At 56.9% G+C, this 24,797-nt stretch overlaps 1 protein-coding gene across 1 annotated transcript; it reads right to left on the bottom strand.

The window, feature by feature from the left end:
- Positions 1-75: 75 nt before the first annotated feature.
- SNRNP200 (small nuclear ribonucleoprotein U5 subunit 200) lies at positions 76-23,396 on the bottom strand. The gene is made up of 45 exons (XM_080370378.1): positions 23,228-23,396; positions 22,437-22,600; positions 21,834-22,005; positions 21,385-21,577; positions 21,056-21,111; positions 20,347-20,445; positions 19,885-20,037; positions 19,314-19,413; positions 18,990-19,126; positions 17,212-17,295; positions 16,817-16,990; positions 14,578-14,715; positions 13,937-14,092; positions 13,406-13,576; positions 12,947-13,140; positions 12,195-12,318; positions 11,654-11,803; positions 11,357-11,467; positions 10,660-10,791; positions 10,101-10,289; positions 9,388-9,585; positions 8,751-8,903; positions 8,572-8,652; positions 8,194-8,277; positions 7,356-7,462; positions 7,042-7,160; positions 6,614-6,768; positions 6,277-6,466; positions 5,880-6,053; positions 5,130-5,290; positions 4,643-4,870; positions 4,131-4,322; positions 3,868-4,046; positions 3,528-3,679; positions 3,129-3,237; positions 2,838-2,946; positions 2,454-2,643; positions 2,156-2,320; positions 1,788-1,909; positions 1,510-1,653; positions 1,230-1,406; positions 975-1,135; positions 793-874; positions 605-697; positions 76-496 (listed from the first exon to the last, which is right to left on the bottom strand). Exons 1-45 carry the CDS (start codon positions 23,270-23,272, stop codon positions 353-355), a joined length of 6,411 nt encoding a protein of 2,136 aa, XP_080226504.1. The 5' UTR covers positions 23,273-23,396; the 3' UTR covers positions 76-352.
- Positions 23,397-24,797: the final 1,401 nt, after the last annotated feature.

Raw genomic sequence — 24,797 nt, 5'->3', positions numbered from 1 at the left:
TGCTAAAGAAGTTTTTTTGAGCCTCGAGGTCGCGCCTGTTTCCTCCTCCCCTTCCCCAGCACCACAGAGACCAAGTTGGGTTCCGGGATTTATTCCGGTCACGCTTCCGCGCGCAACTCCGGTCTAAAAAACACTGTACAATGCATCAATACATTAAAAAAAAAAAAAAACCCAAACAAAAAACCTACAAAAAACAACATAATGAAGGAGCAGACACAGAAGCCACGCAAAGGGAGGAGAGATGAGCGCTGCGGCGGTGGGGGTTGGGTGGCTGAGCTGCGGTGGGATCCTCAACGGGATCCACGGCCCCTCGGCGGGACGCGGTGCAGCCCGCCCCCCCCCCCCCGCCCCGTTAGTCGGAGTCGCTGTCGCTTTCCGCCTCCTTGACGTCCACGCTGAATTTGTACTCCTGGTCGCAGCCCATGTAGGCGTCGCTCATGAAATACAACGTGTAGTTGTGCGTCCCCGTAGCCGGGGCTACGAAATCCAGCTTCACCTACGCGGCAAGGAAAAACCGGCGTCGGGGGAGAACCGGCACGTCCGAACCGCGGCCGTGGGGGTGCCGGCCGCCCCCCGGCCCCCTCCCCGTCCCCGTCCCGCTCACCTTGGCTTTCTGCTGCAGCGTCAACCGCTTGATGGAGATGAGGCTGTTGGATTTGGAGTCGCCGATCACCACCCACCAGCCCTCCTCGCGTTTCTGCCGGAGGGAGCAGAGTTAACGGGGTGGGGGCAACATCGGGGAAGGGGGGCAATCCCCCCACCCCCCTCCTTTTCACCAGGTTTGGCACCTACCTGCGGGAAAAGGGGAGCGATGACGGGCCCAGTGACCTCCTCTTCACGCTCCAGCTGCACCAGCACCACCACCGGCCCCCCGCTGCGGCGACAGAACCGAGAGGGAGGGTCAGGATGTGTCCCCCCCCGCCCTGCATCCCCCTCTGTACCGAGGGGGCTGCGCCACCCCCTCCCCACCTTACCTGCGGATGCTCTCCTTCTCCACCACCTCGTAGGAGAGCTCAATGTTGGGGTAACGGTTACAAAAGCGGGCGACGTCGGCGATCTGGGCATCCGAGAGCTGCAGCAGGGCGTTGCGGTCCTCATCCTCCATCTCCATGATGTCGAAGACGCTCTCCACCCCCTGGGAGAAGGAAGATTTCAGCCCTGCCCTTACCGGGGGGGGGGGGGGGGGGGTCGGGCAAGGGCAGAACCACCGCGCTCGCCCCGCGCTTTACCTTGTCGGTGCAGCGCTTGATGTGCTCGGAGGTGAAGTGAGGCAGCTGCTTGAGGTAGGAATCCTTGGACCACATGGCCTGCGTCACCATCTGCGCCAGCTCCATGGCGGCCAGCGCGGGGCTGAGCCACCCGTTGCTGGACAGGACGTCCACGCAGGCCTGGATCAACCGGATCGCCTGGATGCGAGGGATGGGGACAGGTCAGAGGGCAGCGACACAACGCAGCGACACAAGGCTGGGGGGGGGGGGGGACGGGACATGCCCACCCGCCCCCTCGTACCTTGCTGAGGATTTCCTCGGTGTCTGACTGCAGCTCGGCGCTCAGCTGCATGCGCGACAAGTGAGCCTGCAGCAGCAGGTTGGTCTTGACGTGGGGGTCGTTGAATTTGGGGTTGGTCAGCTTGTGGGGGACTTTTTGGGCCAGCTACAGGGAGAAACGATAAAACCCAGCAGCGCGTTAACCCCAGAGAGCCAAAACCAGGTCCGGCTTTCTTCCTCCCTCCCCCCCCACTGCAGGAACCCCCATCTGTCCCCTCCGGCTGCCGCGCTGCCGCTCACCTGCCGCAGCAAGTTGTCCTCGTGGTGCCTGATGGGGATGTTCTCGTACTCAGCAGCGTTGGAGATGATTTCAATCAGCCCTCGCACCTTGGTCTTGGCGTTGAGGGACATGCTGAAGAGCTCTGGGGAAGGCGCAGAGGTGAGGGGTCAGGGCAAACCAGACAGCGCCGAACCCCGCAGTACAAGCGATGCCTTCAGGCAGACAACGCGCCGCCTCACGCTAAAGGAGAGCGTTTTACGCGCCCCACCGTGCGCACAGCACCTTCTCCCCATCGCCCCTGGCACGGGGAGCGACGCAGAGAGGGGACAGAGAGCAGGAGCACCGGCGAGCGCTCGTGCGCGGTACCCGGCCGGCACGCGGCCCTTACCGATGGTGGTGTAGTTGATGTAGTAGTAGGCAGCGATCATCCCCAGGTTCAGAGGAGCCACGTCCATCTCATCCTCGATGCTGATACACTTGGACTGCTCCAGGTCGCTGAGGGTTTGCTCCACCAGCTCGGAGAGGTGATCCGAGAGGTGCCTGTGGGACACGCCTGCAGGTACAGCGGCATTGCGGTGGGGCTCAGAAACACCTCAGCACGGAGAAAAGCCGCTCTTGCGAGTGCGGAGCGCGGCAGGTGGAGTCCCTGATGTCCTCCGAGCCCCGGCACAGACCCCTCTGCTCACCTTGCAGGTTGTAGTAGTTGGGATTCTGCGTCATCCTGCGATAGAGGAACGTCCAGGTGAGGTAATCCACAGCGTCCTGCTTGTTTTCGATGGTCTTGGTGACAATCTCGGCGTTGAAGTGATCGTGCATGCAGTGATCCAAGTGCGACTCCACCGGCAGGGGCTCGTAGAGGAATTTCTTGAAGAAATCCTACAGGGGAGCAGGAGTAGAGGGAAGGGGTAAATAAACCCCAGCACTTCCAAAATCCTGGAGCACCTCGCAGGCAGCAGGGCTCCGAGTGAGCGTTCTACAGCAGCCTGCCCAAAGCTGGGAGAAGAAATCCACGCCCCCAGGCAGGAGACGAGATATTCACAGGCCAGAATCGCGCCCCACTCCTCACCCACCTTCTTGGACCCCTGGCACATGATGACACAACGGCCCTCGTCGTCCTGCAGCGGGCGATTAGCGTGGCCCACCATCTGCAGCACGTCGTAGATGGGGTAATCCACGTACCTGGGAGGCGGAGAGAAGAGTTAACGAAGCTCCACGGAAAGCTACCACCGCTCCCCGGCGATCCCCAGCCTCCGCCCGGCCAGGGATGAAGCCCTTGGGGACGAGGGCCTCGTTCCCTCGTGCTCAGCGCAGGATGGACGCCGAGGGAAACCCTGGTCTCACCCACGGCGCAACACACTCACGCGTGGATCTTGCCGTTGTAGTACTGCGTGTCCATGATGATCACCAGGTGAGCGGCGATGTTCATACCCCAGCAGAGGCTGCGGGAGGCCACCATCACCTGAACCGCACCTGCAGGGCGGGAGAGGAGAGCAGTCAGCCCGTGGGCAGAGCACCCCGGGGCTGCAGGAACCGGGGGTGCAAAGATGTGGGGGCTCTGCGCACCGGCAGACGGGCCTCGGGATACAGGGAAGCCCAGGAAAGGTGGTAAAGTTCAAGATCGCAGCTTTTTTGGACCCGGGAGGCAGAAAAGTGACACGAGTGACTGTTAGCACCAGCCCAAAGACTGCGGGCACTGCCAAGCTCCGGGAAAAAGGGTTGAAATGCCAAGAAGTGGCGCGTCCCCACCGCACCCCGCTCACCGGAGCTGAAAAGCTGCTCCACCACCCGCCGTTCCATGGCCGTCAGCCCCTCGTGCAGGTAGCCCACCCCGTTCACCAGCGTCTCCTTCAGAGTGTTGTCATTCAGCTTGTCCAGGTAGGGTACCAGATCCTTCTCGGCGCAGTGCAGGAACCTGCCGGAGACAGGGAGTCAAGAGCCCGCTGCCAAGCCCGGCAAGCCTGTCCCTCTCCCTGGTGACACCGAGTGACACCTCCCCAAGATCATTTTCCCATCGCTAGTTGTCCCTCAGCCCAGAGAAACAACCCCAAACACCCGTCCCTGCCTCGGTTGGAGGAGGGACAGGGCCCACCACGCTGGTACCTTTGCCTCTGGACGTCAGAAGCGCACGTGGTGAGGATGTTGATGGCCGTCAGCCGCGTCTGCTTGCGGGAGGGGACGAAGACGATGACCGGCTTTTTGGGCGAGTGTTTCATGATGGCGTGGTAGACGGGCTTGGCCATGGAGAGCAGGCGAGTCTGCGTGTGGCTGATGTTGAAGCCCTGCAGGGGACAAGGAGCAGGCAGTGACACCGGCGGCGGCAGACGCAGCAGAAGGGGCAGGAGATGAGGTTGCCCAAAGCCTACCTGGATGTGCAGCTCCAGGGGCACGGGGCGGACGTTGGGGTGGAAGTTGAAGGTGGAAGTGGCGCTGCAGCCAAGCCAGTGGGCCACGTCCTTGGCGTTGGATAGGGATGAGCTGAGGGCCACGATGCGGATGGGGCGCTCGATTTGGGAGGAGATGTAGCGCATGCGGGAGCAGATGACCTCCAGCACCGGCTGCGGGTGGGAGAGGGCAGGTTGTAGCAGGAACGGGAGGGGAACGCCGAGCTGGCCACACCGCCGCCGCCCCTCCAGGCTGAGCTCTGGCCACTTCAGCCCGAGCAGTCCCCAGGGCATCCCACTCCTGAGCTTCCCCAAGGATACAGCCCTCCTAATCCCAACCCATCCTGCAGCTCGGGGAAACTCCCAGCAGGAAAAGCTGATCTCGGACCAGATACGAGGAGGAAGCCACCACCCCCGCCCCAGCGGCTCAGCCACAGAGACCAACGCGATGACGCGGCCCACTCAAACGCGCCCTCCTTCCCTCCCAGACGCACCCCATTTTCACCCCCGATGAGATGCACTTCATCCACGATGAAGAGGTTGACGTTCTGGACGTTCTTGCGTTGTTTCCAGCGTCGCGAGAGGATATCCCATTTCTCCGGGGTGCTGATGATGATGTTCCCTTTGCCCAGCAGCTTCAGGTCGGTGCTGGTTTCCCCCGTCAGCAAAACCACCTTCTTATTGAGACGCTCCTGGAACTTTTCGTACCAGTCCAAGAAGACCTACCAAAAAATACAAGGGATGCTGTTGTTAGAGCCTCCTGGTAGAACAAATCCCACCACGTGCCCTTAACACCAGCGGGTCGGCGGCGGGACGGTGTCTCTCTGCTCCCTCAGAGACACCAAAATTAATCAAAAGACTCTGGAGTCATCCTGAGGGATGTGCCGGCAAAGAAGGGGTGAGGAAAGGGAAACGAGGGCTAAAAAAAGCAAATCTGAGTTGGGGGTAAGGCTCTGGTTTCCCGCGGGATGCCGGGCTTACCTGCTCTGCCAGGGCCTCCATGGGAGTGATGTACACGCAGCGTCCCTCCGAGTTCTGGAGCAACATCCTCAGGATGGCAAATTCAGCGCAAATGGTCTTTCCGCTTCCCGTGGGGGCACCCACAAAGACGTTGTCGTCGCTGTTATAAACGGTGTTAAACACTGGGGACAGAGGGACAAGGCAGGAGAGAGCGGGTTATAGCAGGATCTCCACGGCTTTCTATCGCAGCTCCAGAAACAGGCAGGGAAAACACAGCCCACACCCAGCCCGCGCAAGAAGGAGCTACGGAAAAGGCTGTGTAAGAGTTCCAGCCGAGAATCCGCTGGGAAAAACAGGCTGGAATCTGTCACAGTGGCTTTTCGGTGTGAATTCCCCACTCTGGCTAAGCCCAGGCAGAGAAACACGGACAGGGCAGCGTGGGCTGCCTCGCGCCTACTCCAGCCCTACCAGCAGCCCAGGTGGAGAAATTTGGGGCCAGCTGGCTCTGGGAATCTGAGCCAGGAGCAAACCTGCTGCTGCCTGAGGTACTTGAGGAATCTATCAAAGATACTCTGGGCCACGGAGCAAGATTTGAAGCCTTCAGACCTCTAAGAGGCTCAGGAAGGTAGCGGGGATACACCATTTGGGACAGAAGTTCCTGGCATCACGTGAATAAACGCCACAAAACCAAGGCTACGGGACTGTGAATACGAAAAGGGTCGAGGCTCACCGAGAGGCAGCTGGGAGGAGGAGAGCAGAGGCAATACTCACCCTGGGTCTGGATAGGGTTGAAGAAAGGGAACTTGTCCTGGTAGAGGCTCTCGAAGGCGCTGTTTCGCAGAGCTGACACGGGCAGCGGCTGCAGATCCAGCAGCTCGGTCGGAGGAGGGTACTTCTCAGGGAGAATCAGGTGGCGGAAGGAAACGGGCAGCTGGGTCTCACAGGCTGTCCAGACACAGGGAAAAACATTTTCACCTCTGGCAGTACTCCGGTGGCTTCATCCCCGAGCTCCCTCCGCCAGCAGAATCCCCAGCCCTGCCGCCGCTTGGATCTCAGGAGCCTTTCCCGCAGGCAGCACAGCGCTAAGAGAGGGGCCTGAACGACCCCCTCAGACCCCAGGGGACCCGCTGCCGTGTCACCGAGGTACTCCTGGCAGAACGAGACTTACAGAGCCAGCGGTCAGAGACCACCCTGATGAAGTACTGCGGGGGCAGCGGCTCGAACACGGGCACGAAGAAGGTGACGAGGTGCTCGTCCTGCGCGTACTTGGCTTTCAGCAGAAAGTACTCGTGGTGCAGGATCACTTCGCTGTCCACATCCTCCACCAGGATCCAGAAAGCTTCGGATGAACCGTGTACCTAAGCAAGGGCAGCGGTTACCTTCGTATTGAGGTCCAGATCCCCCCTTTCCAGCCCTCCGGGAGCTCCCACCAGCCCTCCCACAGCAATCCCCCACCCCCAGCACCGTATTTTTTTAGCCCGGTGACGCTCAGCGGCACGGCTCACCTTTTCATCCCACTGGAAGTCGGGAGCGATGGTGAGCTCTACTTTCAGGGTGGAGCGGGTAATGGGCTGCAGGTGGACCGAGAGCTCCAGCTTTGGAAACAGGTGAACGTATTTGTGGATTGTCTTGCCCATCTTGGGCATCCGGATCAGCTCCCCTGCGACAGAAAGTTGCCGCCATCAGGACAGACGGACAAGAGGGTGACCAACTCCAGCTCCCGAACGGAACGGAATTCAGGATCGGCAATCCAGGCAGCTGGAAGGTGCCAGGGAAAAGTCTCTGCCCTCCCCCAGGCTGTACCAAAACCCTCACCAGTTCTGCTCCTTCAACCAGACAGGAACAAGTCCCCCCAATCTCCGAGTTAAAACACGGCAGAGGAGAATAAAGAGGCAGACACCTCCCCCTGCCGCGCCTGCCCGCGTTTCCATACCTATTTCGTTATGGTTTAAGTCGTAGAGCCGTTCAAAGGGGAAATTCTTCTTCTCGATTTTCTTCACCACTTCTTCAGGCAGCTTCTTGAACTGGCGCAAAGGGCACATGGACTGCCACCTGCGAGGACAGCACGGGTGACACAGGGGAAAGAAACAAGAGAGGAAAAGCCTTCGGAGCACGAGTTTCCCCACGCTGCCAAAGACCGACGCGGCAGCTCCTTCCCAACCCGGCGGGCACGAGCCCCCTCCTAAAACGCTGCAGACCCAGCCAGGCTGATGCAGAATCAGAAAATATCTCTGAGATCTCACTTACATCCGTTTGTCAATCATCTTGCAGAGGTTGAGGGTCTTATCAGTGAGCTGTGCCCAGCCACGGTTCAGGACGATCTCGAAGATGGCACGCATCAGCCGCCCGGCGGACTGGGGGAACAGAGAGCAGCTCAGAGCTCGGCTGCCATCGTTCCGTTTCACTCTTCCTTCTTTGCAACCCATTTCCCTGCCCAGTTAATACGGCAATAAAATGTTTTGGGTTGGAAGGGACTTTTTTAAACGTCAGCTAGTCTGCCCCTCCTGCCACGGGCAGGGCCATCTTTCACTCGATCAGGTTGCTCCGAGTCATATCCAGCCCGACTTCAGACACCTGGGATTTCAATCCATGGCTTCTCTGGGCGACCTGTTCCCATGTCTCGCCACCTCATGGTAAATAAATTCCCCCCTTCCACCCAACCCAAGTCTACCAAGTCAGTTTAAAACCGTTCCCCCTTGCCCTATCACTACAAACGCCGGCAAAAAGTCTGTCCCCACCTTTCTTACAAGCCCTCTTTTAAGTTTTCGGTTATACTTAAAGGTCTTTCATCCCAACCACCTACAAGTGGAGCAGTTACTTGATGCCCAGTCTTGGGAACTTGGCCTTTGTGGCAGCAGAAGGCGGCTACGCTGTAGTCCTCTAGCGCTGAATTATTCTGATTACAACTTAAGAGACTTCAATCAAGATACAATTTCCGTCCTGACAGCAGTTACTCCACCTCTAGTTATCGCCAAAGCCGTTTACGACCCCAGACTAAATTCCCAAAGTGCAAACAGTTGGCTGAGGCTGAGATCTGGCCGGACTGCAGGGAACAGAGATGCTCCAGCTGCGTTTCCTCACTCACCTGCGTGACGTACACCATGTCTGCCATGAGAGCAAACCCTTCCAGCTTCAGCTGGGAGATGAAGGCCTGGAGGAGCACGTTGATCTGGAGGAAGCAGAACAGAATGGTTCTCAGTGCCCTCTGCACCAGCATGTGATCCGGGCGGGCTTGGGCACGTGGCAGGATCTAAGTGATCCCTGGGGATTGCTTGCCCGAGGCTGCAGCAACAGCACCTGCAGCTCTCCGAGCATCTCTGAGACAGCCCAGGACTTCCCAGAGGGAAGAGAACAGAAATCGGGCTGGGGGGTGGGGTGGGTGGGGACGGACACACACATTTAGCGTGCCAGCTCCTTCCCAAGGATCACTGCTCCCTTACGGTGAGGGGGCAGCGGGGCTCACCTTGGCACTGGGCTCCTCTATGCTCTCCTTCACCGGGATGGGAACTCGCTCCAGCAATTTCTGAAGCTCAAGCTTCTCCTCCTGCAGAAAACCAAGGCAGAAGAGATGCTCCGCACCTTCCCCTGCAGCACCACCAGCCGTGCCTCAGGGCTGCCTCACCCGGGACAGGGGCTCCGTACCTCCCTCACGGTGATGTTCCTGAACTCCGAGGACAGCGAGAAGACCCGGAACAGCTCGATTTCGCTCAGGGTGGGTTTCAGGAGCTGGTTGTAAGTTTGCATCGTCTCATTGGTGATGTAGTAGTGGCTGGCGATGCGGCCCAGCTCTGTCACCTGCCACGAGGACAACGGCCAGAGTGAAGCGGCAGAAAGACACCGTGACGTCTGTTCACGGCACAGACGGAAGACACGGAAGAGGAACTCGGCTGCAGCAGGGCAGACGCCTCCGGACAAGCTAAGCACAAACTCTCAGGCTACAAATCACTTGGAAAAGCTGCTCCACAATTCCACACAGGACAGGTTCCCTCCCTTTCTCATCCCAGCGCCTCTGAGGCAATGAAAACGCAACGGGAACGTGCACCGGCTTAGGATACGGCAGCAAACACACCACAGTGACAGACGGAGGGTCGGGGTTTACACCCACGCTCTCCAGGCCAGCACCCAGCTCCCTGGAATCACAGAGGTGCACCACAGCAGGTCTGAAGGACGCAGCGCTCCCTGGGGTCCGTATTTAATCAGCGAGATCCCTTCCCTCGGCCAGAGGATGCTCCCATCCAGCCCTGCTTGGTCACAGCACCTTTCCTGGGTCCTGCCTCACCTGAAAGTTCCCCGTCTTCTTGTCGTACTTCACCAGGTTGTTCTTGTCCAACATGAGGGCTGCAGTGTGAACCAGATCCAGGCGGCGCTGGTCCAGCAGCGGATCCCCCTTCAGATCGTCGTGGGATATCCCGTAGAGCGTGGGGGAGCGCAGCATCCGGATATACAGGTAGGTATAGCCCAGCCAGTTCACCGCATCCTGAGGAAACACCGACGTTTGGCCCCAAGAGCCAACTAACACACCTCTCGGCGAGCGAGGGCAACGCTCCGGCTCGGAGCCCGGCGCTCCCAGCGCCAGCGCAGGACACGGCAGGCTGAGCCCCAGCTGCATCCTGATGGGTCATCATTAAACCAGGGCTTGGAAGCCGAGCAGTGCCATACACAGCTCTTCTCCAGTACCAGAAAAATATTAAGGAATTAAAAACAAAAACCCCCACCCTCCACACACAGATTTTTCCCCAGCGTCCTTCTTCGCGTGGACAACTCTGCTCTGAATTCCAGAGGCACCTACCCACTTGCCTGACACACCAGTTCTCGTGGCTGCCCTTCCAGATCCCTTAAAAATTTACTCCCCAAGCACCAAAAGCTGCAAATTTCTTTGCTCCCATGCAGTAACAGCAACACTGATCGCTCTCTGCCCCCTGCAAATGCCACCAGCTCTCTGGGTGCAACAAAGGGCACAGGTCCCCGGGGAAAGCGAAGACTGGCACTCGCCTTGGCGTTCTGGACATTGCCGAGCACAGTCTCCGCATTCAGCATGTCTGGGAGCTTCGACACCATCTGGCTTTCGATGGGGAGCTGCTGGTTGAGCAGGGACAGGTAGTACTGCAGCTCGCCGTGGGATGTGATGAGGATCCCCTCTCCTTTGGTGTCATACTGAGGCCTTCCGGCACGCCCCAGCATCTAAGAAACGAGAAGCTGAGATCAGTAAAACATAAAAAGCTTTTAGTTTGGCGGTTTCTTCCTTGCTGCCGTGTCCTGGGGCTTTCCTGCCAGATTGCTCAGTCCGCTCTTACTTCTGGCTGGCAGGAGGCACAAGGAAATCTCTCGGATGTGTCTGATCAAGACACTGGGAGAGGAACCCTTTGTCCTCTCCTCCTGCTGAACTGCTTTTCCTCTGCCCTCGCAGCAGGGCTGATCTCAGAACAGCTGAGACAATCTGGCAGGAGAGAACAGGGAGCGACTGCACTGAGAAAAGACCAAAGTACGTCTCAGCGGGAAAGGAAAAATCCTGCCCTGTCTGCCGGCAGCACCTCTGTCATCAGAACTTTACCTGCAGGATGTCCAGAGCACCCAGCTCGGTCCAGCGCCCTTTCTCAGGGCTGTACACCTGCGTCCCCTTGATGATGACGGTGTGAGCAGGGAGGTTCACACCCCAGGCCAGCGTGGCTGTGGACACCAGCACCTGCAGGAGCAAAACAATGATCAAAACCAGGCAGAAGCCTCTTCCTAGGGGGGAAAAAAAAAAATAAATCTAAAATGCTGGCCCTGACATTAGAGACACACACAAAAGGGCCAAAGATGGAGAACTGTGACTGTCAGCAGAGGAAGGTCAGATAAACAGCAGGATCTCTGCCCAGATTTCCCAGCTCACTGCATGACCCTGAGAAAATCCTTTGCTTTCCGTTTATAACGCAGCCAGGAAATTGCCTGGATGAGGTTTTGCCAAAGTAGCAACTGCAGAGGAGAGAGTTTTCTCCGGGGCAGACCTCTCGCTTTAAACATGCAGCTAGGCCTACGGGAGAAGTTCTTGCCCTCCCCACTGCTGGTCAAGTGCTTTTAGTTCCTATTCTTCATGCAAAAATCAAGACTGCCTGCTGAAGCTGGTGCCTGAAGAAGAGTGGGATGGGGGTTGGCTATGCTTGATCCTCTTAATTTTGCCCAAAAGGCTACGGGAAAACACGGCTCAAGCGTTTCTTGCAAAGTACCTCCTCCAAAGAAACGTGGAACTCCTGGGACATGAGGCTCACCTGAATGTGCTTGTCAGCAAACAGATCCTCCACCAGCGTCCGATCCACTCGCGTCATCCCGGCGTGGTGAATGGCGAAGCCGTAAGGAAGAAGATCCTTCAGCTCCAGGTTCTGCAGCAGAAACACAACCAGCTCTAGGCTTTCTACCCCAGCCAAGTAACACCAGGGAGGAAAAGCAGCGACGGAAGGTAGCGGCGTATCCTCGAGGAAAGGCTGGGAAACTGCACCGAACTGGTGGCACCTTCGTATCTGCGCTCCTGCCGTCGCTGTGCCCAACAGCCCTGGCCAGGCAGTTACCTTGCACTGCTCAGCTTCGGTCCTCAGCACCTCGGTGGAGGCTGAGCCCTCCCGCAGGAAAAGACCCAGGGTGTCTTTCTCCAGGCACATGTCCCTGATGGCCCGGGCCGTCTTCCCGGTCTCCTTCCTGGAGTGAACGAACACCAGCACCTGTTAAACAAGCAGACGGTACCGCTGCCGAGAGAGGAATCGCTACGGCCGCAGCTGGCAAAGATCCCTGACCCAACCTGCTCCTGGTGTTCGGGGTGAGAAGAGATCTAGAATTAGCCCAGGTGCCCCGTGAACCACGCACAGAGCTCCTGCTGTCGAAGGGCAGCATCCCAACAACTCCCTCAGCCTAACAGGACACGTCATACGTTAATCAGAGAGCTGGCACGGAGAGAAAACCCGTATTCCTTCCTCTCCCGGCTGCCATCAACCACCCAAAGCTGCCCCGTTCTCCGCTGCGGTGTTTCCGCAGCGACAGCAACTCCCAACAGCCTCAGCAGCACCAGCCCAAGAACCACAGTGAAGTGTGTCAGGAGCGATAAAAGTATCCAACCTGATTCTTTCCAGCGTGCTCCATAATCTTCTCATAAACGATCTCATTCATTATCTGGAAGCGTTTGATTGCTTTCTTCTCTGTAATACCCACATAGGTCTGCTCCAGGGGCACCGGTCGGAAGCTGGTGAGTTAAAAAAAAACAAAAACAAAAAAACCAAACCCAAGTCCATAAAAGAGGAGAAGAATGGAGAAACCCTGATACAAAAGGTCCTGTCAAAAGGCAGCCTGGATCTTTTGCCGCCAAGTTCCACACATTTCCTTTGTGCCTCAGCTTCCTCGGAGATCTGATGGCTCCAGTTCTGCCTGGTTATACAGCAAGGGACTCCCGTTGCCTGGACATTTGCTACGCACACGCTCAGGGAGCAAAAATGGTGTTTCAGGAACTACCATAATCCTATTTTAAGCTTCCCTCAAACAGCTTCTGCAGCACACAGGTACAGCAGAGTTTTATCTGCCTTCTTGAAAGCATCTTCCTGCAAGTACAACACCACAGGAACCCTAGCACATGCTCAGGCTGTATTGAACTGCTCTAGTCCCGACCGTGCATTTATGGGCACATCCACGAGCAAATAAATGCACGTGGAGTTGGCTGGAGGCCCCGTGAGACCTTGGCACCCTCCCACAGATGAACACTCAACTGCCTGCCCCAGGAGGCCGGTCTTTCCCAGCTCCCAGTAGCTACCCATCACCTGATGGTAAAAAAAAAAAAATAAAAATAAAAATATCTCTCTCCTGGCTTTCCACGGTACCTGTTATCAAAATAGAACAAGCCTTTGGCTGGGTCCACTCTCAGGAACGTCGCCACATCCTCATAGTTGGGGAGGGTGGCACTCAAACCAACGAGCCTCACGTCCTCTTGAGTCATCTCGATGTTGCGGATGGCTCTGGCTACCAAGGACTCCAGGACGGGCCCTCGGTCATCATGCAGGAGGTGTATCTCATCCTGACGAGAGGGAACGGGAGCATAGTTATCCCCGCTCCAAACTGGCTCTATTTACCCGTATTTGGTTGACTTCCTTAGCAAACCCGCTTGCGTGGACCGAAGCACGCCCATCCCACAGCTCAAAGCCAGAGTTTCTCCACAACCGAGCGCCAGAGACCCCTTCAAGCGCTACCGCACGTTCTGGAACCGCCACGCCGGAAGACACACCGCCCATCGTCACCCCCCTCCTGGGTGCCAGGGCTCTGCAGGCACCGGCGCCGCTCACCAGGATGACCAGCCGCACCAGCTGGGTGTAAGTGCGTTCTCCTCCCTTGCGGGTGATGATGTCCCACTTCTCCGGGGTGCAGACGATGATCTGGGTCGCGCTGATTTCCTCCTTGCACAGCTGGTGATCCCCCGTCAGCTCGGCCACGTTGATGCCGTACGTCGCCAGGCGCTAGGAGGAAGCCGACAGGCGGTTAAGCCGGATAAACGTGCCTTCCCAGGGGCGGCGTCCAGGCAACGCAGCCCTGAGATGCTCACAGACCCTTTCGTACTCATCCCACTACAGAACTGGGAGAAAGACGGTGGATTTTGTAGCCCAGCCGGCCAAAGCCTGCACTGACACACACCTGGAGCCTAGCAAACGCAGGCTACGCGAGGAGAGATTCAAGACGCAACCCAAACTACTCTCTCCTGACAAGCTTCTCCCACAGCTTTTATCGTTCTGTCGACGCAACGTAAAGAAGCCACCGCCACAAAGCTCATCTTCCCCAACTGACGGTCCAAGCAGGGCCAAGACCAAACCTCTCCTCACCTTCCCAAAGCTGCCCACCATCTCCTGCACCAAGGACCTCATGGGTGCGATGTAGATAATCTTGAAATCGTCCACGTTGATGGTCCCGTCGATATTAATGTGCTTCCCTATTTCTCGCAACATGCACATCAGCGCCACGTTCGTCTTGCCAGCACCCTGGAATGCAAGCAGAACCAGCCCCGTCAAATTCACGGCTTCGCTGGGGTGAAGAATCACCCACGGTGGCTGTGGTTTTAGCTTTTATAAGGAGAAAGATGTAAATGACTTGTCTTCTAAGAGATAACAAAATATTTCCCTACAGATTCCTGTTCTTTAAATTCCTGTCAAAAGACATAATCTTGCCCGGGTCTGCCCTACCAAAAGCCATAAATGGTCATTTGTATCTCTAATTTAGCCTTCCTGCGAAAAGCAGCAGGAAAACAAGTAACGTTTAAAGCTGTGCCCTGACTTTGCCATTGTTTATGACAAGTTCTTGGCGTTCTTTAAGGAGAAATCTGTTTTTCCTTCCATTTGTAAAGAAGCTTTTCCTTTAAAGAAACCAAGGACCAAGCACTACTTTATTATTGGTTTTCCTTTTCCACCCAAACAGATCATCCTTCGGGATTCCCCATCACACAGAGCCCAAAGAGCCGGATCCTTACCGTGGGAGCACACAGGAGCAAGTTCTCATCCGACTCCAGCGCGGCGCGGTAGAGCTTGCTCTGAATCCGGTTCAGCGTTTTAAACCCCTCAAATCCAGCCTGGGCGTATTTGGGCAGCTTTTCCACAGAAACCAATTGCTGAAAAGGGAAAATTATCAAGCTCAGCGCCTTTGTTTCAGTACCTCACGGGCTGTGGGGCATATGTGAGACCTCAGAGATGCTCCCTGGGGAGAAGCAGGGTCATGCTGTCTCCAGATGGCCGGGGGGAGAAGCTCCACACCCCGGGATTGTGGAGCAGGTCAGGAAGAGATCAAACGAGCTCGTTAGCCTGCGCACTCCAACGAGTACAAGTTACACCATCAGAAAAGCAAATCCCCCGCCGTGTTCCCACAACGGGACAGGCCAGACCACACCAGCACCGATCAAAAGAGGCGATTTATCACAAGACACACCACGGATCAGCCGGCTCTCCCGCCCACACCACACATTGGAACCAAACCGGAGCGGAGGGGCTGAGCAAAGCAGCTCAACGGGACCGGGCAGCCCCAGACAGAAACCAGCAGCACAGCACGCGCACGCCAGCAGCGAGAAGCTAGAAACTGGGAACTCTTAGCTTAAAATAACGGTTCCTCAAGAAATCACAGACACGGCAAAGCCTGTTGAGTACCAGGAAGTATCTGTCGTGATAACCAGCAATGACTCAGAGAGTCACAGAATGGATTGGGTTGGAAAGGACCTTTAAAGGCCACCCAGTCCCACGCACCCGCGATGAGCTGGGGCACCTGGGATGAGATCAGGCTGCTCTGAGCCCCAGCCGACCTGGCCTTGAAGGTTTCCAGGGATGGGGCATCCACCACCTCCCCGGTGGTGGTTTTGCCACCCTTGTGGATAACTGGCTGGCTGAAAAGGGTCACACAGACATAGTCCAGCTGGCTGGACAAAAACACACATCGCTCTCAGCTTATCTGAAGTAAAGCAAAAATACACTGTCTTTGGCTGTCCTTGTTACACAATAACAGGAAGATTGCGGTGGGAAAAGAATGTTGCAGGTGGGAACAGATAACTACAGAAGAGAAACAAGAGGCGGGCTTGGTATTTAGGCAACTAACCAATAATGAGCTTAACTTTTGTAATATGTACGAGCTAATTATAACAAGGCATAAAAGGTGACTGTAAGGGACAATAAACGAAGTCGTCTGATCACTCATATTGACTGACTGTGTCTTCCCTCCGTCGCGACACACCCTCACCGTAAAACAGTTTTCCCTCCCACCCAGCCTGAATCCATTCTCTTTTAGTTTAAAATCATTCCCCCCTTGTCCTATCACAACAAGCCCTATTAAAAGTCTGTCCCCACCTTTCCCACGAGTCCCCCCCCTCGGTACCGAACGGCCGTTCTAAGGTCCCCCCAGCACCTTCTCTTCTCCAGGCTGGAACAACCCCAGCTCTCGGCCTTTCCTCACGGGAGAGCTGCTCCAGCCCTCCGATCCAGACCTGCTCCAACAGGTCTATGTCCTCCCAGAGGGACGGGAAGGACCTGAGGAGCCCAGAGCTGGACGCAGTGCTGCAGGGGAGGGGGGGGGTGTCTCACCGGAGCGGAGCAGAGGGGCAGAACCCCCTCCCCTGACCTGGCCGCGCTGTTGGGGGTGCAGCCCAGGATTCGGTTAGCTTTCTGGGCTGTAAGCGCTCACTGCCAGCTCGCGTCCAGCTTCTCACCCACCGACACCCCAAGCCCTTCTCGGCAGGGCTGCTCTCAACCCCTCCCTCCCCCAGCCGGTACCGACACCGGGGCTGGCCCCGACCCACGCGCAGGACCTTGCGCTTGGCCTTGCTGGACCTCCTGAGGTTCACGTGAGCCCGCTTCAGCTCACCCAGGTCCCTCTGACCAGCATCCCATCCCCCCAGCTGTCACCTCCACGCCTGCTGAGGGTGCGCTCCATCCCACTGTGTCACTGCTCAATAAATTAAACAGCGCTGGTCCCAGTACAGACCCCCGAGGGACCCCACTCCTCACTGCGCCAGCTCCACCGTTGACCGCCACCCTCGGGATGCGACCACCCCGCCAATTCCTCACCCGCCGAAGAGCCCACCCACCAAATCCTTCTCCTCGCAAGCTGCGGAGAAGGACGGCGGGGGGAGCGTGTCAAAGGCCTTACAGAAATCCAGACAGATGACCTCAGCCTTCTCATCGCCCAACACACCTGGCACTAAATAAAGGGGAACGGAGCAGGTCACCTACCTCTTCGGAGCCAAAAGGCTTTGGCTTCAGGGCAGGCACGTGCACCTCCTCGTAGCCCTTGCGCTGCCTGCGGAAGGAGCCGTCGGGGAGCTGGCATCGTTTGTTGGCCATGAAGTGACTACCCTGGGCAAACACCAGATCCTCCAAGTCCAGCACCTGCCGGGGAGCCAGTGCCTGGGAACAGCAACGGGAAAGGGGCAAGGGTTAGGCAACCACCCTCTCCTGCCATTTTCAGCCTGGGACCAGAGGGAAAGCAACCGCATCCCGCTGGCAAGTGCCACATCAGGGGCTTATCCTTGGTATCTTCCTGCCCACGCCACTTCAGCTGCTCTTTCTGCACTGGCTGAGGCTGCCTGTCAGAAGCGCTGGGCACAGATGACTTCAAAGAGTTTTACCTCTCCTCCTTGGTCCAGATCCATGGTCTCCAAGTCAGTATCCATCCGGGACTGACGAACACGCTCCCGGCGAGACCGTTCCTCCTGCACAAAGAGATGAGAATTCAGGCCTGGGGAAGAGGTGCTGAGCCTCCTCCGTGGGCTGCCGGCGCTCTCCTGCCACGCACAGCTTCGCACCCAGCGCGTCCACGCAACCAGAGTGCCACGCACCACGATTATTTTCAGGCACAGGCATTCACATAACCAGAGCCAATAATTTTTGGCAGCAGAAACCAGTGTCCCCAAGGCCGGGATGGAAACTCGCCTTCCAGGAACGCAGATGAAAGGAAACAGGGAGTGAAGGCACACAAACCTGCAAACACCCAACCTGCCACAGGCCAGCCGCGCTCCACAAACACAGGGACACCAAACTGGCCCCTCACGTCAACATAACCAGGGTTTTTTCTAGCAACAAAGCATCAATATGGTATTAATTCCCCCCCAAAAAGCAATCCTCAAATGAGTCACGGAACTGCTACCATCCAAAGGCCAAGCAGAGCTAATCCTACGTGCCAATAAACCTGTGGAGCGTCACAATTCCAAGCCCAGGTAATTAGGAGGTGCTCAGAGGTGACCAGGGTGTTTTATTGCAGCGGGCCTCTCATCGAGGGGGCCCAGAGGTGAACGAGCGCTGCTACAAGCCAGTTAACACCAGCGTAAAAACGGGAAACTTGCAGATGCTGGCATTTGTTTTGTCACATTTGACACCTTTCCCACACCAACTTAACCCCATTCACTGTGTATATCAGGGTAACGGAGATCAGAGCCTGATCCAGAAGCAGAGCAAGGCAGAGAGGTACAGTTTCATATAGTGGCGTTCAGGAATCAAACACACATTCTGGCTGTATACAGAAGAAAAACAAGGATGTAAGCTCTACCTCGTATGCCATTAATCAATTACGACGTTCTGTCCTTATCTCATTAAAAGTCAGCAAAATCAATGGAATAGTTTACTCACATCAGATGAAAACCTTGCCAAATAGAAAGCAGAAGGTATATAGGGAACTATTCAAAACCCTTCCCCTTCCCTTTCCTCCTCCCCTTTCTCTTCCACTTCCCTTTCCCCTTCTCTTTTCCTTCATCAGTATGTTAGAAATTTAAAAAATGAAAGATTAAGAGTCTTACTAGAGCCCCACAATGGATTTGTAGTGCTGCAAGTGGATGACATTCATATCACTCAAGTCAAATAGATAAAAGAGATCCTACTTCAGAACGATCCCTTGGCCCAGCAAAAACATTTCTGGGCACAAATTGTCCGCCACATTGGACATAAAGCAGCAACAGTTTGCTGTCAAGGAATAAGCTTCATTTTTATCTGAATTAATCTGATATTATGAGATGGGTATCATAATCGCAATAAATAAATACATATATACACACGCATGGTTTTTTACCCATCTAGACAGGCTGATGATTTTCCTTCGTTTCTTTCCCTTTACAAGATCCCTCAGATTTACCAGCTAGGGCCATCTGATCCAGAGACCCTAACGTACCAAACCTGGAAATGCAGACATCTGAGTGATTTGAAAAATAAGAAGTGGTAAACATATCGCCCTCTCAGCCGAGCCTCAGCCATCACCCTAAGCATCGTTTCCTACGGTTTCCAGCCGCCAGCTGAGTCAGCAGGCTCCTCTCTCACGAAGAACAAACGAAACACACAGCCCAACGACGACCACAGACGGCGGCAAGGATCCCACAATCCCTCCCCTCGCCCCGCCTGAGGTTCCCTCTGGCCTTACCCGGATGAGATCCTCCTTCTCTGTCTCATGCAGCTGATAGAGGAACTTGGACAGCTCGGGATCCGCTTCCATCTTCCCCATGATCCTTTCTTTTTCAGCTTCACTCTGTGCACTGGCCAGCAAAGTGCAGTAGAGGACTGAGGAAAGAAAATTAGGGGATGGCAGGCAGGGTTAAGGCCTGAAGTGAAAGAAGGGAGCAATACAAGGTCCCCAAGCTTCACAAAGCCACGCTGACGGCGGTTAAAAAGCCCCGGGTCGTGCTAGAATCAGGTCAGAACAGCAGGGAAACAACAAGGTGGGACAGCTGAATCAAACGCCACTCACTCATCATCCGGTGCTGTCGCAGGACTTTAATGAAGTCGAAGGTGTTAAAGCCCAGGAGCAGAACAAGCTGGTTCTCGCATTCCCGGTCATCGCTTGCAGTCTGGGAGGAGAAGAAACAAGGAATGACCGGTTACCTCCGCGCCCCACACAACGAGAACCCCTGCTTTGTGCAGAACTGAACCCCAGAGGAGCTGAAGAGCAGCTACAGGTGAGGCCAGGTACCCCACCAGACTGCAGGGGAACATTCCATCGGCTCTGACCCCCTTCTTCCCCAGGGGGTCACACACACCAGAACCAAAACTGGCAGGGAAACAGACCTGACTTACAACCACCTCCCAGCAAACATTGACAAAACCACAATCACCTTCCCCTTAGAAGATTTCGGGGGGTTAAGCCCAGCCCCAACCTCGTCCTGCACTTATCCGTCATGCCGGCAAACACGGCACATCCGCAATCGTATTTCATTTGAAAAATCACAGGTAACGAGTTGTCAGGGCAAATTCCTGTCCCCCAGGAATACAGAGAAGTATTCTGAGATGGCCACAGCCCTGCGGATCAGCTGCCCACCGACCTTCAGGATCTCCAGCACTTCATCAGCTTTCTTCTGGGAAACAATGGCATCGTCGTAGAAGCGACTCAGCTGTCGCTGGAGCCAGAAAGCATCGATGTCTCGAGGATGCAGATCCTTCTTCTTTGAACTCATCAGCTCACCCGACGCCACAAGCTTAAGAAAATCCCACAAAAATGTTATCTCCCTGCTGGAGAAAAGCAGGCACGCGACATTTGTGCTGCGGACCGAGCGTTTGGGGCCTCTCTCTGCCCTGGCAGACGAGCAGAGAACCAGCAGATACCACTGTGCCGCTGCCAGACCCGTTAAATTTCTTACCATTCCTTTCGGCCCCCATCAGACAACAGCTTCAAGGCTCTTTCTTCCCCCCACAAACGACCTTAACTCCACCCACAGACCAACAGGACCCCCGACCCTCCTCCAGACGCCCCCAAGCCACGCTTCGGGTGTCGCTGGGTGACTCACGTTAGCCGAGAGGGTGCAACGGACCACGGCTTCATCTCCCTCCATGTCATCATCGGACGCCTCGTCACGCACTTCGCCGTAAATGTCCTCATCGCCTTCCTGTGGAAAGGAGAGTTCCGGTAAGCGCCTTGTGCTGACATCAAAGAGCAGCTTTTCCTTGACAGAAATGAATAACCTGGCAATTTATTCCTGAGGGGAAAAAGCCTGCCTCGTGCTTTTAACAGAAACATCACGCTGTCGCCCAGGTCAAGGACCACGCGATAAGATTACTTCTGTTTTCTACAGAGGTTTTGCCAGCGCCTCCTCCGCTAATCTCGTGTTTGTCTCTCTTAGTGTTCTCTCAGCCTCTTCCAAAAAACAATCCTGGGGAGTGTTTCTATGAAACACCTCCAGCCAGCGCATCTGAATTTCTCTCTTCCTCCCGATCTGTCAAGTTTCCCCACGATATCTAAATATCACCATCTGTTTTCCATCCCACTGACTCACGATAAGCCTTGGATTAGCAGGATAATCAACAAATCCTCCCCAGGCCAGGAAGCAGTATCCAAAATAATCTGGCTTCCCCTTTCCTGGCACAGACATCCCAGCCCAAGCCAAAACCCGCTCCCCAACGTGAGTGAAACGGGGCAATCGCAATCCCAGTGGAACGGCTGGGAGCAAGGGGACAGGGCAGAGGCTCCGCCGCCTCCTGCAGCTCTTCATCTCCTACCTCCTCATCGGACTCAAACTGCACATTCACCCCGTATGTCTCATCAATATTGTCATCTGCAAGGAAGAAGAGAGTTAAATTCATCCGAAAATCTGGGCACCACATGCAGGGTTCACAGATCCGCAGGCCCACCCACACCTCTGCACATGGGAAAAGATGAAAAGAACGTGGTCCGGGGCGGGGGGTGGGGGCTTGAAAACCATCCAAACATTTTTCTGGCTTCTCTGTGCAAACACTACCCCAGAGCAAGGTTGGGTTTGGCCCCGGGAACCCAACTTTCTGCCAGCCCCGTCCCTGCCACCGCAGCCCACACCAATGCCTTCTCGTACCCATGTTCTGGATTTCTTTGTCTCCACCATAATCTGTGATCTTCTTCCCCAGGTTCACCAGCACGTGGTAGCGGGTATCATCCGTCTGTCCCAGCAGCAGATCGATCTCCTTCCGCCTCTCCTTATCGCGCAGCTTCTCGTTCTTCAGCACCGCCAGCACCTCGTCAGCGGCTCCGCAGAGGATGTCACGCGGCTGCAGAAAGAATTAGGCGTAGCACGGAGAAGAAATTCATTACGTGAGAAGAAATTTGTCACGTGAAGGGTGTACTGTCGGTCCCCCTATTTCTGGACCCTCACACAGCCCACCCCCACAACAAAGGCACCACTGCAACATCCCTGAGCCCAACAGGCAGCACCGAGGAAGCGAAGCCATCCCGCAGGATTACAGGGAAAGATTAAAAGATCCACAGGCTTTGTGCTGTCCCATCCTGAGGCGTCCCCATCCTCACCTGGTCCCCAAGGGCCGCCTGGATGAAGCTCAGCAACACCTCGTAGGTCTCGCGGGTCTCCTTGGTTTTGGGTTTGTAGATGATGCCCACCATCTCATCGATGCCCTCGGAGAGCAGGGTGTAACCCTTCATCTTGTTGATGTCGTGCCTGTCTTCATCACGCTTCCTCCGCCTGGGAAGAGGTGGGGGGAACAGAGTGCCTGGGGTCAGCGCCCCGGCACAGCCCTGCTCCCACAAGCACAGCTAGGCTCTTTGATTTGAAAAATAAAGGCGAAAAAAAGATCGATTTTAATTTTTGATTGCAATTCTAGTTTATTTTTGCGGGGTAAGTGACTCTAAATGAAGAAAAAAACATCCCCACACCTTCCAGCTCGGTGGTTTTTTGGTCTGTAGCCCTATGCTCACGCCACCGAAACGTTTTCCACTAAAAAGTATTCCCAACACCATTGAATTCTACCCTGGTGACAGCACTAAACCAAATCAAGGCCGCATTATTCAAAGAAAGGAATGAAAAATTAATTGCCCAGAGTGTTTTGCACACAAATACTTTCCAGCCAGTGCTCCGCACCCCGCCTCCCACCCCCACCCTGAGCTCACACTCACTTTGCTCGTCTTTCCTCTTGCATCTGGGGTTTGGTTCTCTGGGCCTTGTCCCCCATGCGGGTCCCCTCCAGTTTGCCCACCAAGGACAGAACCTCTCCCGTCGGCTCATCCCGCCGGGTGCGGTCGATCAGCGAGCGGTCAGCTTGGAGAACGAGGTTGGAGTTCTGGGAGAAGGAAGAAGAAGGGCTCGCGGGGGCCGAGGAGGGGCAATCGCAGCCCCCGCCGTGGGGCTGAGGGGGGTCAGCCCCATCCCGGACCCACGGCAGACCACAGCAGGCCGGCGGAGCACCGCACACATCCGCTGCATTTCCACACAGCACGCTCCACTGTGCTCCAGACACAACTCATTTGCATTTTAACTAACCGGGGTGTTATTTTAACGCCCCCCCCCATCAGGCACAGGTTTAGACTTTAAGCTGGGCCTAAGCCACCCAGCCTGATCTTAAGGCTTGTTTCCGCCAGGAGAACCGGCCTGCTCCTCACCCGGCTGCTCTGTTACCGGTCGGTGGCCGGAAACTCTCAGTTTAAGGGGGAAAAAAATCCGGAAAAAAGCTTGAAAGAAGGTTTCAGTTCTGAGAGTAGCCGCCCAGCCCCGGTAAATGGCTGTTACACCGAGCTCTCCTCAGGCAGGCCGCCTGCGCGGGGAGGACAAGGGCCGCCATGGGCCCGGCAGCGGGTCTGAGGCAACCCCCTGAGTTAACGGCACCGAGTGGGGGTGGGCAGCGGGGAGAGCCCCGGGGAAGGCCGGCACGGCGCCGGGCAGGCCCAGCAGCCCGCAGGGCCGCACTCACCGCCTTGTACTCGTACTGCAGGCTCCGCGCGGTCACGTCCGCCATAGCACCGCCGGGCTGGAGGCCGCGCCGCCGCCGCGCACCGGATCAGGCCGCAACCGCGCACAGGACCAGGCCGCAGCCAGAACTTCCGGGGAGAAGCGGAAGCGGATGGCGGCCCCGCCACCCGGAAGGGCTTCGGCGGAGCGCCTCGCTCCGCACTCCGTGGCGCTGCTCCCAGCATGCCCCGCGCCTCCCGCCCTTCGGCCTACAGCTCCCAGCATGCCCCGCGCCTCCCGCACTTCGGCCTACAGCTCCCAGCATGCCCCGCAGCGCCCGGCCACAGCCGGCGCCCCTCCGCCGGCCTCCCATTCTGATTGGCTGGCAACGCCACGCCTCGCCCCGCCGCGGAAAGGACTTGTTGTGATTGGCTCATCGGCGTCGCTCCGCCCCCTCCGCGCTCTCCGATTGGCCGCGGTCGACAGTTGAGCCGTTGAGGCTGTGAAAGCGCCGGGGGAGGGGTTCACCTTCCGGCCGCCTCGTATTGGCTCTTGCCAGCGTAAGCCCCGCCCTTTTTTCACAGCCCCGCCCCACCCCCGTGGCACCCCCGAGGGGCTGCGCCGGCCCCGCCGCGGCCCAGCGGCCACACTGGTACCACATCCCCCTCCCCCGCCCGCGTCCGGCGCTCGGGGCCCTTCAGCTGCCACCACCAGCCCAGCCTGCGGGGCCACCAGCAGCTCCACGCCGCCACACGGCTCCCGGTGGGCCACGCCCTCATCCTGCCCCGGGGTCCCCAGCCCCCCGCTCACTGACAGCCCTCCCCGGGCCTCCTGCCGCTCACGGGCACCGGCGAGGCGGAGGTGAGCCTGGCCCGGTGCTGGGGGTGGGTGTGAGGGGAGTCGGGAGCCTCTCGCTGGCCCCACGGTGCCCCCAGGGCAAAACTGGGCACCCCCGTGTTGTCCCCACAGCCCTCCCCTGTGCCCCAAAGGGACCCCGGTCACCCCGTGTTGTCCCCACGACCCTTCCCTGTGCCCAAAGTGACACTGATCACCTCCACATTGTCCCCACGGCCCTTCCCTGTGCCCCAAAGGGACCCTGGTCACCTCCACATTGTCCCTACGGCCCTTCCCTGTGCCCAAAGTGACACTGATCACCTCCACACTGTCCCCACGACCCTTCCCTGTGCCCAAAGTGACACTGATCACCCCCACATTGTCCCCACGACCCTTCCCTGTGCCCCAAAGTGACACTGATCACCCCCACATTGTCCCCACGGCCCTTCCCTGTGCCCCAAAGGGACCCTGGTCACCTCCACATTGTCCCTACGGCCCTTCCCTGTGCCCAAAGTGACACTGATCACCTCCACACTGTCCCCACGACCCTTCCCTGTGCCACAAAGTGACACTGATCACCCCCACATTGTCCCCACAGCCCTTCCCTGTGCCCCAAAGGGACCCTGGTCACCCCCACATTGTCCCCACGGCCCTTCCCTGTGCCACAAAGGGACCCTGGTCACCTCCACATTGTCCCTACGGCCCTTCCCTGTGCCCCAAAGCGACACTGATCACCCCCACATTGTCCCCACGGCCCT

The sequence above is a fragment of the Falco punctatus genome, assembly GCF_963210335.1.
Source record: "Falco punctatus genome assembly, chromosome: 20".
Taxonomy (NCBI): Eukaryota; Metazoa; Chordata; class Aves; order Falconiformes; family Falconidae; genus Falco; species Falco punctatus.
This window is presented reverse-complemented; position numbering and strand designations above follow the sequence as displayed.

Bases quoted from the DNA above. Each gene is read 5' to 3' on its own strand.
- SNRNP200 (XM_080370378.1), bottom strand. From the start codon at position 23,272: ATGGCGGACGTGACCGCGCGGAGCCTGCAGTACGAGTACAAGGCG. The intron at 13,577-13,936 runs GTGAGGAGAGGT...GCTTCCTCCTAG, and splicing joins TGGTGGGCAGCTTTGGGAAG to CGCCTGGCGACGTACGGCAT. The intron at 875-974 runs GTAAGGTGGGGA...CTGTCGCCGCAG, and splicing joins GAGAAGGAGAGCATCCGCAG to CGGGGGGCCGGTGGTGGTGC.